The 18,897-nt window shown below is 40.2% G+C and overlaps 1 protein-coding gene across 2 annotated transcripts in view; it reads left to right on the forward strand.

Moving 5' to 3' along the window:
- The window catches only part of limk1a (LIM domain kinase 1a), a 56,399-nt gene that overhangs the window by 843 nt on the left and 36,659 nt on the right, over positions 1 to 18,897 (forward strand). The window contains exon 2 of one of the 2 annotated variants that reach the window (XM_039622854.1): positions 2,377 to 2,476. In XM_039622854.1, the coding sequence (XP_039478788.1) occupies positions 2,377 to 2,476 (100 nt within the window). Of the gene's footprint in view, positions 1 to 2,376; positions 2,477 to 16,647; positions 16,809 to 18,897 lie in introns of those variants that run through there. The other variant, XM_031732965.2, reaches the window with a different exon arrangement.

Consider the following 18,897-nt stretch of genomic DNA (forward strand, 5'->3'; position numbering starts at 1 on the left):
TGTGTATTTTGGCATGTGGTGTGAGATAACTGTGCACACCGAGCTGTCAGTCAGCTTCACTGAGGTGAACAATGGACGTCCTACGTAAGGTTTCACTTTGCATTGCAGTGTGATTAGCTAATCTGGAAGTGTCTGCTTTAAGTAAGAGCGGGCGGGGGCGTACGCACCTGTACCTGCACAGGTTTTACAGTTTGTGCCAGAATGTAGGTGTGTTTCTGTTTGCTTTGGCTGCCCTCTCTGAAGTCAACAGGAGGAAAGACACCATGCAGAGAAATGCTCCACAATAAAAAATGCTAAAAAAAGAAAAGATGGTAAAACAAAAGTGTTTAAAGAGAGGAGGCTGGAGGAGTGAAGAAGAAAAGCATTAGCACCAGACATCAGCACCCAAAGCTCTGCCAAAATGGCTTTCAGTTCACAGGATGGATGAATAATTGAAGCTGTTGTGCAGAGTTAAGTTTTATCAAGACTCTTCCACCAGTATCCAGATTTCATGTTGTGGCACTTTTGAATTTAACCTTGGTCAAAATTGGGCCTCTTTATAGCTGCTTTGTATGTGGAGAAGTACTCTTGTTACTTCTTGTTGAAATGCCGCGATGAAGAGGTGCCACGCTCGGCTGTTACTCTGAGGTGACAGTCGTGATGGTACTCTTGGGTGCACCGCAAGTTCAGGAGCTCAGCAGCGAGAGTAATGCGGGGGAACCTGAAGCAGTAGCATCTGTGCAGTCTTATTCTTTACAAATCAAAACAGCATCACCACGGATGAAATGCTTTCAACTGGCTGCCATGTTTGTGTTTGCTGTTACTCACTGAGTCTTGCCGTGTGACTTTTTTTTTAGGCAAATTAACTCAGGCAACAAATGCATCTAACACAGCATAACGTCAGCCGCCGCCTCGCCCTTTGCACCAGATGAACTCTTACTGCAGGATAAATCGTCCCAACTCTGCCAAATTGCTTTTTTCCTGAAACTCTAATCATAATGAAGATTTTCCTCAGAGTTGGAATCTTTGATCTGCAGCTAATAAGATTCCTCTCACAGAAACAGCTCTTATCAGGAAAGAAGTAGAAGAAAGCCGATGGCTGGTTTAAATTCTGTTTAATTTACTTTTCTTTTCTGCGTTAGTTTGCATTTTGTAAGGAAAATGTAAAGTGTGCCTGCTAATAACGCCATGTTATTTAAATATGCCCCAGTTAATCCCTGCCATCATTTTATGCATCATCTCAGCTTCTCTTTAGTTTCTTTGTGTTGTTTCCTGCTTTTACAACACGCACTCACGCCTCCACACTCATGGTGCGTTACATTTGAAGTCAAAAGTAGGAATTTCTGAGTTCCCAGTTGGGAATTTTCATCTGGAATGGCCCCCCTCAATCTGAAGTTCCGAGGCAAATACAGCGCAGGATCATCATCACCCTGATTTCTACACTCGATTAGTTTTGGACTTGTTAACCAAGCTTACTTAATAGAATAGCTCATTTCAGCTGCTCCCTTATTCGCAAAGGGGTCGCCACAGCAGGGAGCTCCACATGTTTGACGTGGCAGATTCGCACACCAGATGTGACACCCAAGTGGGTCTGTCTCTCCTTCTGGGACTGAACCAGGTATCTTTCGCGTGATAGAGATATGTGTAAACCATTACACTATATAGCCGCTATAGAGCTGCCAAAAACAGTGTTTCCACCCGTTACTCATACCCTTCTGAGCAAGGTTATGGTAGAACATCGTAAATACTTGTGCTGCGGCTCATTCTGTGGGCTTTTGTACAGGTAAATTGTGGGGAAAAAAACCCAAAACAACAACAAAAAATGGAAAGGTTGTGACTAGAAAAAAGGGATAAAACATCCAATTAGAGGTAGGTTTGGAAAAATAAAATAAAAGCCTTTTATTACTTTTCCAAACTGATCATAACTACCTTTGGAAACCTGGATGTTTTATGCCTTTTGGTCATAATATTTCCATTTTTCTCATTGCCAAAGTTTGAATATTATCCTATAATTCTAGGCAAAAAATTGTGTTTCTTTAAATGTTGTGATTTTTTTTAATAAACTAGAGTTTATCTACTAAACAGGGCGATGCAGCAAATTAGTGGTTTCGGCCCTGCTGAGCCGTATGCTCATTAAAAATGCCCCTTCAGATGGTACATCGTTTCTGCTCTGGTGGTAACGATGGAGGAGACGCTGTGTGGTGTGTTTGTTTGAGTTGTGTGTTTTTAGAGCTGGGTTATAAACCAGCAGTGATAATTTGCATAGCCAGATAAGCGACGGAGGTGGCACACAGACTGGCACGCAAACACACATCTCTTTGTAAGAACTGTTTATAACTTTATGTTTAATGAGCTTTAATATGGTGATATCAGCACGTCTGTCTCCTGTCATTACAGCAGGAGGAAGTTTGCCCGTGTGCGCGGGATGCAAACAGAGGATCTACGATGAGCAGTACCTCCAGGCCCTTAACAATGACTGGCATACCGTCTGCTTCAGGTACTTTCAGCACAAACAGCAAACCAGACTCGACATATAAACCCAGACTTTAAGAGCACACACGTCTTTAAGTCTCACTGAGTTTTTGGCCACTTGGGAACAACACTGAAATATCACAGTGCATCTTGCTTATTTATCCATCCTACAAGTCCGTCCAGGTAGAGCAAATACAGGTCAAAAGTTCACTGGCATTTACCGCTGTTCATGGAGTCGACCAATTTCCGAGGGGGAATTCTGCCTATCATTTAGCTGCTAAATGTTCCACTGTGTTCAACAGCCGGTTACCAAGTGTCTGCTGAATGGTATATTACTGTGATTAATATATCGCTCATTATTACTGCTTTAACGGACAGTGAAGGAGTGAGTGAGGTGAGTTAATGATTGCACATATAAGGCATAAAAGTACCCTAGAAAATAAAATAAAAATACCAAATATTTGCTGTTTTCAGTGTTTAAAGGTCCTGTGAGTCCACAGTCCAGCGAAAACCCTTTTTTTCTTAAAATACTGGCTCCACTGGAAAATAAAGGCTAAGTAGCAGCCGGATGTTGCTAATCACATCCACTGACTGTCTGATCAGTTTACAGGTCTGAAGCATTCAGTGCGTGTTAAAGAGCCCGACAGCATGGCTTAGGTTTGAAAAGTTTCATCTGAACAAACCACAAGGCTTCTGGAACAATGTCCTTTGGGCATGTTTGGCTGTAATGTACAAACACCTCATAGCAACAAACAGGCACGGTGGTGGAGGGTGATTATTTAGGCTTGTTTTCCAAGCATAGAACGTGGGCACCTATTAGTTATTAAGCTGATGATTAACTCCTCTGTTCACCAAAGTATTCTAGAGTCAAATATGAGGCCATCCATCCTAAATACTGACGCAAACTGGGTCGTGCAACTGGTCAGTGATTCCAAACACAGCAGCAAAGTCCAGACCTAACTGAAATGTTGTGGCGGGACCTTAAGAGAGCTGTGCAAAAAAAATGCTTGCAAACTTCAATGAACGGATGTAATGTTGTAAAGAAGTGTGGGTCAAAATTCCTCCACAGAGATGTGAGAGACTGATAAAGTTATTGCTACTAAATGTAGTTTAATGAGCTAGTGAATCGTGGGGCATACTTATTTCTCACAGGACTGCAGAGAGTCTCGTGAGAAACTTTATTTTTCACATGACTGTGTGATTAAAAAAATGATCAGGTTGTTAGATAAAACAGTTTATTCATTTCACCTTGGGAAACTGTAAAAGAGATATTAAACAGGAGAAATAGCTGGGAGGTTATGTAACAAGTTTTAGCTGTAGTTTTTTGTGGTTTCAATGTAGGCTTTGTGCTGCAGTATTTCCTGGAAATAGCTGACATGACAGTGAAGCGCTACTGTTACAAACTCGTTCCCAGGCATGTCTGTGCCTGCTTGTGTGGTTTTTTTTTTTGAGGAGCCAAAATTCCCTGAAAACATTAAGTTTGCATGTTATTGCCCATAATCACATCTTGTTCCTTGTTTAATCTTTTCTTCACTGTAGTGCTAACACAAGTATCCTCCCCCCACCAGCTTTTCTAAGTAAATCTCCTTAAATCTGATCTGTCTTTTTTCTCACAAGTGTTTCCTTTTTGTGGCTGAAGGTAAAGATAAAGTTTCCGATTTTGCTGTGTTTTAGTTTTTGATGAATTCTGTAACAGACATAACCTAAAGTAGTCCTGGCTGCAGACCTGCGTCAGACAAGTGATAATGTTGAAACCTTCACATGATGCAGTAATGAAACTTTACAGGTGTGTAGCTGAGATCAAAATTAAAATTTGGAGTTTAAAGATGGGTGTGATCTAATTCACAAACACTGAGTAAAGGGCACCGGAATAATATTTCTAAAGACAGACATTAGCATTGAGGCTGTTGGGATACCTTCTCTAGTTTTGACCTGTAAAATTACAACATCATGACACCTTCACAGTAAAGAAATTGCGAAAGATGCAGATACACATAGACACAAAGTCACCAGCGGTTTAAACAAGTCCTGGCTGGCTCACAGTCAAATGTGTGCTTCTGAAAAATGAGATTTAACCCTCTGAGAGCTGAGTCAACTCTAACCCTAAGCAATCACATTTTGTAATTTACCTCACTTATAAGCATCTCCTTTAACTATTTTACCCATCGTGTATGAAAAAAGTGGAGAAGGGTAATAATTCAGGTCCGTTTCCACTTCTCTTGTCTATGGTGTGCCGCAAGGTTCTGTTTTGGGGCCTTTACTGTTTCTTTTATATTTCTTCCCTCTTCAGTACTTTTCAGGCACTTTTAAAAACTTTTTTTATTGCTGTGTAGATAACATTCAGTTGTATCACTGTTTTAAGCCACACAATGTTTTTAAGCTAAAGATCTGGGAGGGGTGCTTAGCTGCCGTTGAAAGTTGGATGGTAGACCTTTTTCTCCAACTTAATGAAGAGAAAACAGAAGTCATTGTTTGTGCTCCTGACAGATTTAATGAAAACTAGGTCCCCTGACCACATTTGCTACATTTTTTATCAGGAACCTTGGGTTGACCTTTGACTCTCCTTTCACTCTGGATGCTTACGTGAAATCTCTGGTTTGATCCTGTTTTTAATCACTTAAGAAATACCGGCAAGCTGAGTTCCATTGCGACATGCTCTGACCTCATCACATCTGAATTTCATCACGGCTGCAAGACTTTTAACTATTTTTCTAAGTACTCATGTGTTGCACTGTTGCTAATTCAGTTGCATTAGCTCCATTAGCTTCAGAGTCCAGTTTAAGATTCTGGTTTTCGCTTTTGGAGCTTTGCGTGAACAAGCACCAGCAGACATCAGACAACTTTTACATCCATACGTCCCCACTAGGCTTCTGAGGTCATGTGATCAGGACTTGCTGTAACAGCTTTCCAGTAAGCTGGTACTTGGCGCCACATTACCTAAGCAGTTTCTGACACGTGCTCCACAGCTGTGCACTCAAAATACTCACAAACTTTGCCTTCGCCTCTTCATGCAATTCTTGTCCCAGTTGACTATTAGTTATGCAGCCTAACCTTACATTGTTAACTGTTGCATTTTTGACCTGAATGATTTAACCCAGGGGTGGGCAATCTCAGTCCACGAGGGCCGGTGTCCCTGCAGGTTTTAGATCTCACCTTGGGTCAATACTAGGGCTGCCACAAACGATTATTTTGATAGTCGACTAGTCACCGATTATTTTTGCGATTAGTCGACTAATCAGATCATGCATCCATTGGATGTAAAACGTACAGCTTATTTCACCAGCATGCATCTGCTCTTAAATAACTATCATTAGCTTACAGCTTTAAGTGTTTAAGGTATGTGCTAACTAAAATTAAAGACAAGACGATACGTTTATTAAATTTTAATGACATTTGTAGTTTGTTTGGTGGAGTTTAAAAAACTCAGCCGTCTGCTCCTTGCTATCTAAAATATAACAGGACACCGGAGTACTTTCTCGAGCATCTCACACTTCTGATAATCAGTTGTCTGCTTGATGTTTATTCAGCTGTGTAAAAACTATAACTTTAATCTCAGCCAACCCGATTTACTCAGGAACAAATAAAATACTAAAAAAAGCCAAACAATATCATTTTTAAGTTATCTAAGTGACTTATATATCGTGTTTAACCTGAGTAGCGAAAGACGGCGGTGGGTTTGAAAACGATTTGCCGGGAGTCCGGTGTTCTCACCGGCTCTAGTGAGCTGTCAACCCCGGCTAGCTATCAAGCTGGTGGGTAACAGACGTCTCAGAAAACGTCGGAGCGCTTTTGAAAATATGTGGTGTCTTGATAAACTGAGCAGATATTTGAGGTTTACACAGCTACATTCTTGCCTGAAAATATGTTAAACGTTTATCTTGTGACCCAGAAAGAATAATAAGAGTGATATTAAAACTAACTAGCTGCCGCCATTGTTGAAAACTGAGCAGGGCCGCGCTATGAATTCTGGGACACAGCTTCTTCTTCTTCGGGGTTTAACGGCAGCTGGCATCCTTGTACATGCAGTGCTGCCATCTTCTGTTTCAGTCCGTCATTACACCCTTAAATCCTACTTCTGCGTCTTTTGGGATCTTACAAAGCTTCAAACGACGCATCGACTATTAAATTAGTCGTCGACGATTTTAATAGTCGACGTAATCGTGACTAGTCGACTAATCGTGGCAGCCCTAGTCAATACACCTGAATCACATGATTAGTTCGTTACCAGGCCTCTGGAGAACTTCAGGACATGTTGAGGAGCTAATTTAGCCATTTAAATCAGCTGTGTTGGTTCGAGGACACATCTAAAACCTGCAGGGACACCGGCCCTCGTGGACTGAGATTGCCCACCCCTGATTTAACCCCTTCCCCTTAAATCCCCTTAAATGCAGTAACCCAGGAGGTAACTGCCCCCTAGTGTGCAAAAGTCCAACAACAACAAAAGCAGCACTCGAGGCTATATGAATAAAACTTTATTTAATTCCTAAAAACATACAATACATATAAAACATAAATATTGTCTTTAAGTTTACCATATGAGTTATAAAGCGCTCTCTGCTGTTCTCTGTACTTTGACTTCATTACAGATAGTTACAGAAACGTTCAGACTTGACCTGCCTGAAAACCTGTTACGCAATTTTATGGTTTACACAAACCAGAGCAACTCATAGATAGAGGCACTCGCATACCTGAGTTGCTCAAGAGTTTTTCTCCTAATCAACCAAAGGGAGTCGTTCTTACTCCGATGAAGCATGCGTTGCTGCGTCTCTTGTGTCAAACCTAAAGCCACCCGCAAATAAACATTTCCACAGTCTGTGGATTTGGAGAGATGAACAGGCAGGTTTTAGTTTCAGACTCAGATTCTGGTAAATTGCACTTTACCATGCTGTGTGTGGGCAGAGAGACTGTGTGTGTCTCTGTGTGAAAGAAATCTATTAACATTTTTGAATTTTAATTGATTTTCATAAGCAGAACTGATCCTATCCTGGTAGACAAAACACTGAAGTTTTTAACATTTCTGCAACTGAATATCAAATGTTGGAGCTTGCATTACAGTCCAGATCCATTCATTCATTAAATAGATTTAATATTTAATAGGTCAGTCCTCTTCTGTATAAACAAGCTTCTAGCTATCACAAAAGACTTTGTCTGAAAGGAAAGCAAAAAGTGTTGTTCGTCTCCTGTTACTTTTCATCCTCTCTGTTAAATATCTTTCATTAGGAGCTCTTATGTTAAGACTGCTGCATGCTGTCCTAAGTTTAAAAGAAAGTTAAAGTGCAGGCGTCACTTAACATTCAGTCAATGCAGCCGCCTCGGGTCATGTGACACGAAGCTCGGAGCAGACAAATTAAGACGTAGTCGTAGATGTTTCAGATGCATTAATGGTGATCGATTCCTTCAGCAAAGCAGAGCCGAGGAAAAATGTGTTTTTATGAAATACCAGAAATAATCACGCAGATTTCTGGGAGGAATTTCCCTTTAGTAAACATATTAATTCTGTAGATTTCCCTTCTTCTTCTTCTCCTCCATCATTTCGCTACTCCTTTTAGCGGTCGCCACAGCGGCTCATCTGCCTCTATCTCACCCTATCCCTAAAATCCTCTGTCACACCAACCCTCTGTGTGTACTGCGTCATTACATCCATTTATCTTCTCTGTGGTCTTCCTCTTTTCTTCCTGCTTGGCAGCTCCATATTCAACATCCATTGTCCAATATTTTCCTAATTAAACTACCTGGATATAAACAGTCCACGACTCTCACTTAGTTTAGTGAGTGAAGGTTATTAACTTTAAAGTGAGCTTATTTTTAAATGACTGTTTAGTTTGTTTGTTTTTTATTAACAGGACACACATCCTGCCGCTGCTTTTGTTACTAATGATCTTACGTAATGTTTCCTCCTCTTTCTCTTGGCTCTGCTCATCTCACATCCTTCATGGAGATAACCTTGTTTGTGAGAAGCAGGAGAACAAACAGCCACTTGCTGATTAGTCCTCCTGCTGTTTAACCACTCAAAGTTTCACAAGTCAGCCTCTGTGCCTCTGATCACTTCTTAAGAAATGAGTATTACTTTATTATTTTTTTAATTTTATGATTAATTAAGAAAATAGGACTTCTGAGATTGAAAAGATCCGTTCTGAGCGGGTTCTGACCAAGATAGAAAGCAGCTCAGGCAGAACAGCACACAATGTTTTACACATAGAAGTAAATTAAATGCATAAATAATGAAGTGTACTAACGTCAGGATTAAAAATGTCTTAACTAAAGCCAAAATAAGCACTGTAGGTCAAACAGGGTCAGTGATGGTCACGTATAACAGATGTGACTACCAGATGTGACTTCCTCTAAATGTACTATAATTCATCCTCAGCAATTTGAAAACCAGCTTTTCAAACTTCTGTATAAACAGAGGTATTTTTAGTGTGTTTCAGGGTTTTGGGGGGGGTTGTTCCACACTTCGTTATTCCCCTTCCCAGCCACACTGCCTACATTACCCTGAATGCAACTCAGACACGGATGTGTATTCACAGATTCGGGTGCGCTATCATGAAAAAGTACAGCGATACAGACAAGACAAAAACTACAACTCATCTAGTGCCCAGTTGAGGCTGGCTGCAAGTGAGTCAATTCAAATAGACTCCTGTGGTCAGTTTTTATGGCAATTTGTAATGTTTGTGAGTTCTGAAGACAAATAATACGGTCTGCTGTTAGGAATAGGGCACCCTGAGATCTCTGCCCCATTTTTAGAAGTGAAAGTGAGGTACTTGGTAGTTCATCCACCCTTACTGTTTATGGATGAAGCATGCTAACCAACTTTGCTAGTGTTAGCTGATAACTTTGAGGGTGTCAGTGCTGTAAGACTCTTTCCCAGTCTGTAGCATACTCCTCATACATTATACAAATGTGCTGAGCCACCGAAAGATTATATCTAAAGCAGCCGCTTGGCCATGAAAACCCATGCAATGAAACTCCTGGCACACAGTTTTTATGCTGATTTTAATGCATGGGTAGATTTGGAGCTCTGTAGTTACTGAGGACGCACACCGTTGGTCAGGTGCATTGTACCCTTTACGTACTGTGTAACTTTCATGCGCTCTGCCACTTCATGATAGAGTTCCTAAAAGCTTACACTTTTTAGTAACACCAATTAGAGTTGATCGCTCCATCTAGGATGGAAGGAGTTTCACAAAATGACTTGTTGCAGAGGTGGCGTCTTATTAAGCAGTGCTCAGCAGCGCAAATTCAAGGAGCTATTTAGAACAAACAGTTCTTTCACAAATGTTTGTAAAGGCAGACCCCAAGGCTGCTACGTGCTTCATTTTATACACCTGTTCTCACACACAGGTAGAAACTGTATTTAATTTGGGGACTGGCAACTTTGGTAATATTAGACAAAGACAAAAACTTACTAATTCACCTATTCTTAGTATTTGAAAGTTTGAGGATATTTCAATATAGCAAAAGGCCTGGAAAATCAGAAGTATTGGCAGGCATGGAGGTCCTGGTGGTTATGTCTTTCTTATAATGTCAGTCTGTGGATAATGCAGCATCACCTGGAGTTACTGTCTTCAAACAGAGATGAGGAGATGAGGTCACATTTTAAAGGTTGAAGAATCTTCGGGGTTATACAGAAACAAATACTAATACAGAGCTGCTGCTGCTGCTGCTGCTGTTGGTTAAATTTGTTGACCGAACAGTGTAGTTGTCATCAGTTGGATCAGCTAATATTCAAACATCCCACAGTACACTCACAGTGCCTCCACTGGCACAGTGCAGCTGTATCTCATCTACAATTCAAAAAATTTGCATAGGGACCTCTTCTTGGTCATTGTTAGCGTGCATCACATGTAATCACAAAGCCACATTTCACTGATAGTAGCTTTTAATAGTTGCACTGACTCATCTTTATTGTCTATTGATTTTGACCTGCTGTAGAAAAGATAGTAAATGTCCAGCTGCGTTTTCAAGTCTTGCCTCTTTTCGTCGGTTCATCCGAGCTGGTCAGCGGGTTGGCTTGAAACTCAGCTCTGAGTGGGTCATTAATGATTTCCTCCTGGCCAGATATCTGAATGGGAAATCTGAGGAGGGCATCCTGGCGTAGGGTTGAGTCCACAATGGTTTGTGGTATCTATATGCACGGTGAGCACAGATAGGGAGTTACATCTGACTGAGAAGGGCTGCTGCAAGTTTCTGTGCATGCTTTTTTCCAGACTTTTAAAGTAAAAGCACTTTTACTTGTGTTATCTGCTGTCAAGAGCCTCGTGTAGCTGATTCAGACGTGAGCTCTGTGTCAGCTCCATCACACTTGTTTGAGGTGTCAGATATCAGCTTGCAGCTTTCAGCCCTTCTGCTCCTCCACCATGTAGTGACGCTACACACACCAGAACTGTTGAATTAACAGGGGAGAAGCTGTGTGTGTGATGGAAGTATGTAAAAAGAGAGTTTTCCCCCTCGAGAGCACAAATGGATAGAAATTAGAACAGGATCTTCAGAGAGAAATGGATTTTCATGGTAAATGAAGGTTGAACATTGGTGGGAAAGTGAGTGGGACAGGGACTTTCTGGAGCTTAAATCCTGACCCAAAAAAGAAGTTTTCCTCTGAAAACAGTAGGAGCTAGGCTTCGTGGGAAATCGCAGTCAAGCTCTCAGTATGAACTGTTTTTTTTTCCTTTTTTTGTCTTCCATTTGCATCAAAGCTGAACTGCACAACAGAGACTCTTCAACATTAATGCATCCACAATATTTATTCATCTATACTGATCTGAAACTTCTGTTATGTTGATTTATTCAAACATGTTGGTTGTAATTTGTTACTCAGAGACAGATATATGTTACAGGCTTTCTTTCTTAAATATGATGCACATATTTGATTTTACATCTGATGCCCATCCTGAAGCGAGCCTTCTCATTTATCTGGGCTTGTGGCCCCCTTGATCACAGTAAACAGACTGGCCATGACCTTTGACCTCACTTGCTGTACTTTCACATTTTTCTGGCCTTTTTCAGCCTTATTTGATAGATACAGTGAAGCTAAACCGGCACCCAACAAACAGTACTTTGATGAATAATAAAAACATTCATGGCTTGTAGTTAATTTCTTGCTGCCTTGCACTGAATAACCTTCACTAACGTTTCTCATTTTATCTCGTGGTGAGTTCACTAGTCCGACTAAAACATGCTGAATGTCTCAGTGCTTCATGATTTTTAATTATTCATTTATTCATTATATCTTAAAAGGACCGTAACGAGTCAGAAGGCAGTGAGAGTCCCTTTGTAAATTTCATTGATTTGAGAACCTTAAATTTAGGAATTAAACAACTCCATGGAAAAATTGTGTGGATCAGGATCATCGTGACAGGAGTGCACCTCAAACTGCTATGGCCTCTCAGATTTAGGGGATAGGATGGTTTCTGCTCTTCGTCTGACACAGTTATGGGTTTGCCTTGTAGTCTGATTCACCAGCATACAGTAAAGCTAAATAATGACTTCTCTAATTTAGAATAAAAAATAAAACAGCTATAAAATGAGGTCATTAAATCAGATAAAGCTGAACTGAAAATCAATATTTATTTTTCACTCTGGACACTCGACTGCTGCTGCATTTTCTCTGCAGTGCGCTGCAGCCCCTTCCTGCTTGCAATAAAAACATTTCTGCTTGACAGTCACTACCCCAACTGTCGCCCCAAAGGCTTCTGCTTATTTAGCACTTTAGATAAAATCCGCTTCATTCATCCACCACATTTACAGGAGATGTGCACGTCTGATCACCTGCAGTGTGTTTTTTCCTTGATGCTGATAGTGCACAAATACTTATGTGTTTCCACACTGTGTTATCAACAAGCATGGAGCTTTTATGATGGTTTAAGGAAGGATGAGTATACTTTAAGCCTGCTGCTCTGCCTGCCTGCACTGTGGGGCTCACACATTTACATCTCCATCTGTCCTGCACGCTTACTCACATCTGCAGGACAAACATTACAGCCCTCGTCGAATTTTAAAAAGTGCTTGAGATCGTTTATTGGTGGCAGCGCTCTGCGATATTCATTGTGTCAGTGACAGAAAGCATGAAGAGGCTGCAGTGACTCAGCTGCTTTCACCTGCAGATGAACTCTGCCTGGTAACAGAAGCTCCAGAATGTGACGGAGACTTGACGTCAAGTAGTGGCAGGCTGAAAGGACAGAAAACTGCCTCAGGAAAGCAAAGGTTTTTTTTTTAAATAAAGGTTTGTTAAAGATTAAACAAATATTTGAATAAGAGAAAATCCTCTACATCCTTTCATATACAGGACTTTGCAGAAATCTTGAACCGTCCCTCATTTTTTTATGTTTTGCTTGCAAGTTAGACTTTCTTGTAATTTTTAAATTGGTCTTGAGCAGTAGTTCTCCAGGTTTCCAAAGGTCTTTCAGAATTTTTCCATTGGTCATTGTCTGCTTTTTCACTCATTTTCAGTCCTGTTCTTGTACCTAAGCATTTTTAGAAGAATTTCTTTTTTGTTAAGCAACTTAACACTGATCATTCAAGCATAATAAGGCACCTAACTCAAGGAATTAAGCAGTGTTGTGTCCACACATAACAGACAACTTGACAAAGAAGCAATTTTAAACTGTATCTTTAGACACTTTGATACTAGCAGCCTGTGACAAAAACACAGACTTGTTTCCATTCCTTTCTATTGAATCTGGTCATCTTGACCTGTCTACAGGCCTAAAAGCATTTAGTTGCTGCCATGTGACTGGGTGACTAAACATTTGTGTTAATGTTTTGATGGGTGATCAATCATCTGGGTAAGGAAATCCCAGAAAGCTGATTCTGTTCATCTAGACGTTGCATTCTCAGTGGGAGTACAAAACCAGTTGTACCTAATAAAGTGAGTGCTGAGTGTATACTCACACAGAAATTTGATAAGGAATGAAACACAGGAAACGAGACAGGGCTGAACACAATCAAGCAATGAAGGGAAGACACAGAGGAAGCAAAAATGAAACAGGCCATCACAGAGAGCAAACTACAAAGTAAGACAAAGGAAGCTAATCCTAGCCTAACCCGCTATAACAAGAAAATGTGTAATAGACACGCCGGTCCCCTGTGTCCGTTATACGCGAATGCAGAATTTGCAGTAAGCTACAGTAACAACAGAGGGAGCTATTTTATTTCACGCCAACATGAAAATATTCACAGGTGGGTGTTTAAACAGACATTATTAACACATTTACACTTATAGACATATTAGCCCCCTAGCTTAATCGCTTCCGGCCCTAGAATTTACTTATTCCGTTTTTTGCTCACTAAAGACTTTGTGGCTTTAAGTATCTTATCTCCCCCTGCTGGTAATGCAGTTTTTACCTAGCCTCAGTACAAACCCCTGACAACAAGTAAAATGGTAAATGGTAAATGGCCTGTATTTGTATAGCGCCTTACTAGTCCCTAAGGACCCCAAAGCGCTTTACACATCCAGTCATCCACCCATTCACGCACACATTCACACACTGGTGATGGCAAGCTACGTTGTAGCCACAGCCACCCTGGGGCGCACTGACAGAGGTGAGGCTGCCGGACACTGGCGCCACCGGGCCCTCTGACCACCACCAGTAGGCAACGGGTGAAGTGTCTTGCCCAAGGACACAACGACACAACTGTCCAAGCCGGGGCTCGAACCGGCAATCTTCCGATTGCAAGGCGAGCTCCCAACTCTTGAGCCACAATCGCCCTATGTATGGGGAATGAAACACCCAGGGACACGGGGGGAGGGCAATCATAACAATCTTAAAATACTAGACACCTGAGGCCTGTAACTATGAAGCAATATTTAATGAAGTTACCCAGGTAACTTTAGAATTAATCCTGGGTTTTGATAATGTGAATGTGGGTCGTTTCTCACTGTGGTATATTGCCATGGTAACTTATGCTGCTGTAAAGCATTTCTGGAAGATCCCTGAGACTTTGGTGCATGGTGAGTAGGGAGAGTTTAAGGTTTTTTAGTACTATTCAAAGTTTTTGTGTTTCCCCTGAATATTCTTATAGGTAACCATTTCATTTTTTGAAAGCAATAATATGATGATCCCAAAACAGAGCAGCTATCTTATTGATCCCATATCAACTTCACACATAGTCTAAGCCTTTGTTTGATTTTTTTTCCTTACACCACCGAGTGGTTTAAAGAATAAAAACTAAAATTGTCTTTTAAACCCTAATTTAATGAAACACTTGATAATAATTGATTGGATTATCCCATGTGTTAATGATAGAGTTGTTGGACAGTCAGCGTTTTTGCCCACTATCTTTCCTGGCTTCAGATAAGCTAAACTGTCTTAATGTAGCCGCTTTTTGAAAGCCTCATTGGACAAAGCGCTTAAAGTGCACATGTGTTCATTCAGTGCTTTAAATATTAAACTACTGCGTGGTGCTCTTTCTTTCATATCGCTGGTTTCGGTCAAGTTATGTGTTTAACCCCTTAATATTGGAATAATAGTTTCATTTTCCTTTGTGAAATCAGCTGCTCTGCTGTCATCATCCCCGCTTCCATGTGAACATGCAGGGGAAACCCTGGGTTAACATACAGAACAGATAACCGATTACTGGATTGCTAATCTTAGGGTGAGTGACTCCAGATAACATAAATATACCCTAAGTATGCTGAACTCACAGGCCTCAGAAAACACAATGAACTACACTAACCCCCAGAAAAATATCAGTAAAATACTAATACTATAAAATATTGAGGAGATTAGAGCAGTAATCCTAATCCTAAACAACAAAACAGAAACTGAAACAAATCACACAAAAACTCTTTTACTGGAATCAATAAAAAACTGAGAAAATGAAACCAAACAGAAAACACCCTCCAAAAATAACAGTACTAAAACTCCAAAAACCCCAAACATGCACAATAATTCTGTCAAACAAATGAAATGTGTGGAAAAATATAGCAGCAGAAAAGTAAAACATGAAGCGCGAGTGTTACGAAGTTCTCTTGTAAGTAAATTACTTCACTAAATTTTTAATGTGTAAGCTTAATAGCTGCCTCTAAAGTGCTGATGGAGCTCTAACTTATGGAGGCTTGTTTATGCTACTGAATTTATTTACTTTTTTTTAACTATTTTACTATATATTTTTTCCTGAAAATTGGGGTTATCTCAAAATTGTGACTTACTCAGAAGTTTGAATCTAAATTATTATTAGACATAATAAAAAAAATGATGACTTATGGATGGGGGGGGTCTGTGGCAGAAACAAGCTTCATCAGATTCATCAGGGCTTCCACACTGAGGGGCTGACCAGTGAGCAAGCGGTAACTAAACTTTCAAAATAAGAGCATGGCAATTGTTTCCTTAAAAACAGATGAATAAAAAAAATGCTAACCTGCTTCTGTTTCCTGCAGGAACAGTAATTTGTTAACATGATTATGTGCTGGAGGTAATTTGGTGTGTGGACTAACTGTGACTGATTCTATTTCTGAACTATCTCAAAAATATGTTGATTAGCTGATATCAGCTTATCACTAAAGACTCTGCTGTCTGACTGATTTGAATGTGGTTACTGTGGAAGCTTGTCTCCACAACTCAGCCAGCATAAGTCAAAATTTTAGGTTATTATCTCAAATGTTGGAGTTAGTTACCTCAAACATTTGGACTTGTTATCTCAAACTTCCGAGAAAATATTTCCAAATAAAGAAATGAAATTGAAATTTTAAGTTACTAAGTCAAAATCTTGAGATGATGACCTGAAATTTTGAATTGGGTGGCATTTTTTTCTCCTTTTTCTGGGTTATAAACCAGCTTCAACGGGTTGCTGATTTCTCTGTGAGTAAGGTTACACCTTACTCAGGAGCCGCTTCCTCTCTTCACCTCACCCCATCCTTCATAAAACAAAGCTCCCTGGTGCTCCTGTGAAGGGGTTGGTAAATCTAATAGTTTGAGAGGCGGTGGAAGGGTTTAATAGATGATGGATAAGAGGAAAATTTGATTTGCTCCGCCACAGCCTTTAAATGGATTGACAAGTGCAGGAAATTTGCCTCATGAAGTTTAAACAGAAGAAATGAGCTGCTGTGAGGAAGGCAGGGCCACTGTGGGCGAAGCATCTGCTGTCACAGGGTCGAGTCTGCTCCCAGAGGACGAGCGGGGAGAACGGGAAGTGGCTGATAAAGAAGTGTGAACCTCTCTGTGCACAGCTGCACTCAGAGAGGAAGCAAAGGAAGGGAGAGACACTGACGCTTGTGACAGCGAGGCCGTGAAGCCGGGCGAGCTTAGTGAGTCAAACATCAGAGCTGCTGACATGAGTCTGTCTTCGGACTGTCTAAACAACATGTTTGCTCCCTCGGGTGACATGTCAGCAAAGAAGCAACGCAGCAGGCAGCCCAGAGTGTGAGTGCACCCATCAGTCTGTGTTTAAAGATGATAACAATGATGTTTAGAACTTTCGCTTGGACGTAAGTCGTGCTCCGAGCTTATTCGAAAACTCTTGTTTAGTCCAAAGTACTAAACAAGTGTAGTACTTTTTGTGGACTTTTTGTTCTGGCTGTCTTTTTGTTGGTCTTATTCCACAGTGTTGCAGTTTTCAAAACTTTATTTAACCTTATTTAGCTTGACAAACCATTATTTTTTAAGCTAATGAATGTGTTTAAAGTATAAAACATATAAAAACTGTTTAAAGGAGGATGTTTCTGTTGGACTAACTGTTCAAAAGTGTACGCGACCATCGTTTAAAAACTCAAAATCTTAATTTTTGCTTTATAAATCATTTAAAAAATGATTAAATGATTAGACTAATTAACAGGAACAGATTAATCAAAATGTATTTGCTTAATTCTGTCAAAAATTGGACTAAGAATTGAGTTTATGGCTAAATTTGTCCTAAAAATTTACCTGTAACTAGTGATTATTTTCGCTATGGATTTATTTACTGGTAATATATTAGTGACTTATTAATATTCTCATCTTTATATTTTTTTTCTTGGTGCAGCTCAAAACCCAATTAATTTATAGACAAAAAAATGCAGTAAATTAACCCCAAAGAGAAAGTGTGGTGGTTAGTTAGGAGTGTCTTTCACTTTCTCTGTGCTGGCATGAAAAGCAGCACTAAATGTATTCTGATATGCATGAACTATGTTCCTTGTATATAGTCTGACCAACAGTCTTTAGGAATGCACTTGAGGGTGATGCAGTAACTGAAATTAACTCATTTCTCTTAAATTATCTCTCACTTCTCCAAAGTGCCGGCACACATCAGTCCTCGGTGTCGTTCACACTTCCGTCTCTCTGGATGCAAAAGCCCCTGAACTTCCTGACTTCCCTCTTTTAAAAGTGCCACCATGAATCAAACGCTGCTGTCCCACATGTGACTGACACCGCGGGCTCAACGCCGTTTTTTTTAGCGGATAGACGTGCTTACGTCACCACCCTCGAGCAAAGTCGTGTGTTTTTTGTGAGTCACGTACTAGATGAGAATGCACTTTCTGGGCTTAGCACGTTTATTTATTTTTTGGCTGTTTGTGTCTTAGAAGATAATGTAAGCATTATCCAGAACAACCAGGCGCTGTGAGAGGACACTCAGTCCTCTCATTAACAACAGAGATGATGGTGGGATGCGTCTGAGCCCTAAAACGCTGGTCAAACTGGGAAAATAAAGTCAGTTTTGATGGTTTTATATTTAATTTTATGATTAGTTTTTCTCTGAAAGAATGAACTATTTTACTTGCTCCGATGCTCTGTTCTGTTAAGTCTGTTTTCATATTTTTTTCACCATGTTTGCTTCTCTAACAAAGACGTTTGGTGATGCAACTTATTTTTTGCCAAGTTTTTCTTCCAATATTTACTCAAATTGTATTGACTTCCTCTTTTGAGGAAATAGAAAGTCATTACTTGTTTCCTCTTTTACGACCTTGAGACTATCACAGGAAGTTCTTAGGTGTTAATGTGGTATTTCTGCAGGATATTGGACAACATTTAACAGTTCCTGTGTTGTTTAATGGGCGCAATTGTAGCTTTTGAAAATCTAGAATAACATCATTTGAGTCTCCTTCCTCTGCCTGCACCTCGTCAAGTTCATATCTGGAGTTCATGGCGGCTGATAATATTTGCAGCGGGGAGAAAAAGTCGTCCTGTGTGACGGGTACATTTTTATTAATCGCCTTTTTCCCAGCTCTAACCTTTGGCACTCGCTCCTGTGCTTTAATCACACTTTAAAAATTCTAATTTGTTCTGTTTGGAGGAGATGGAGTCCAGACTTAAACCCTGAATGGGATTAAAAAAGATGAAGAATATTAAAGCCCACACACTGTTGGGTGAGTCCTGCCAGTTTCATATCTGACCTTCATCATTTTACGGGGACAAAAAATAAGCTCACAAGAATAAAGATGTTCTAGTTTTGCAGAAACTTCACACCCTACACTTCAAATATTTTAGCAGTCGTTAACAGGAGTGTAAAAAAATAGGGCCTAAACTGAAGTTTACC

This window comes from Oreochromis aureus, linkage group 14, assembly GCF_013358895.1.
Source record: "Oreochromis aureus strain Israel breed Guangdong linkage group 14, ZZ_aureus, whole genome shotgun sequence".
In the NCBI taxonomy this organism is placed as follows: Eukaryota; Metazoa; Chordata; class Actinopteri; order Cichliformes; family Cichlidae; genus Oreochromis; species Oreochromis aureus.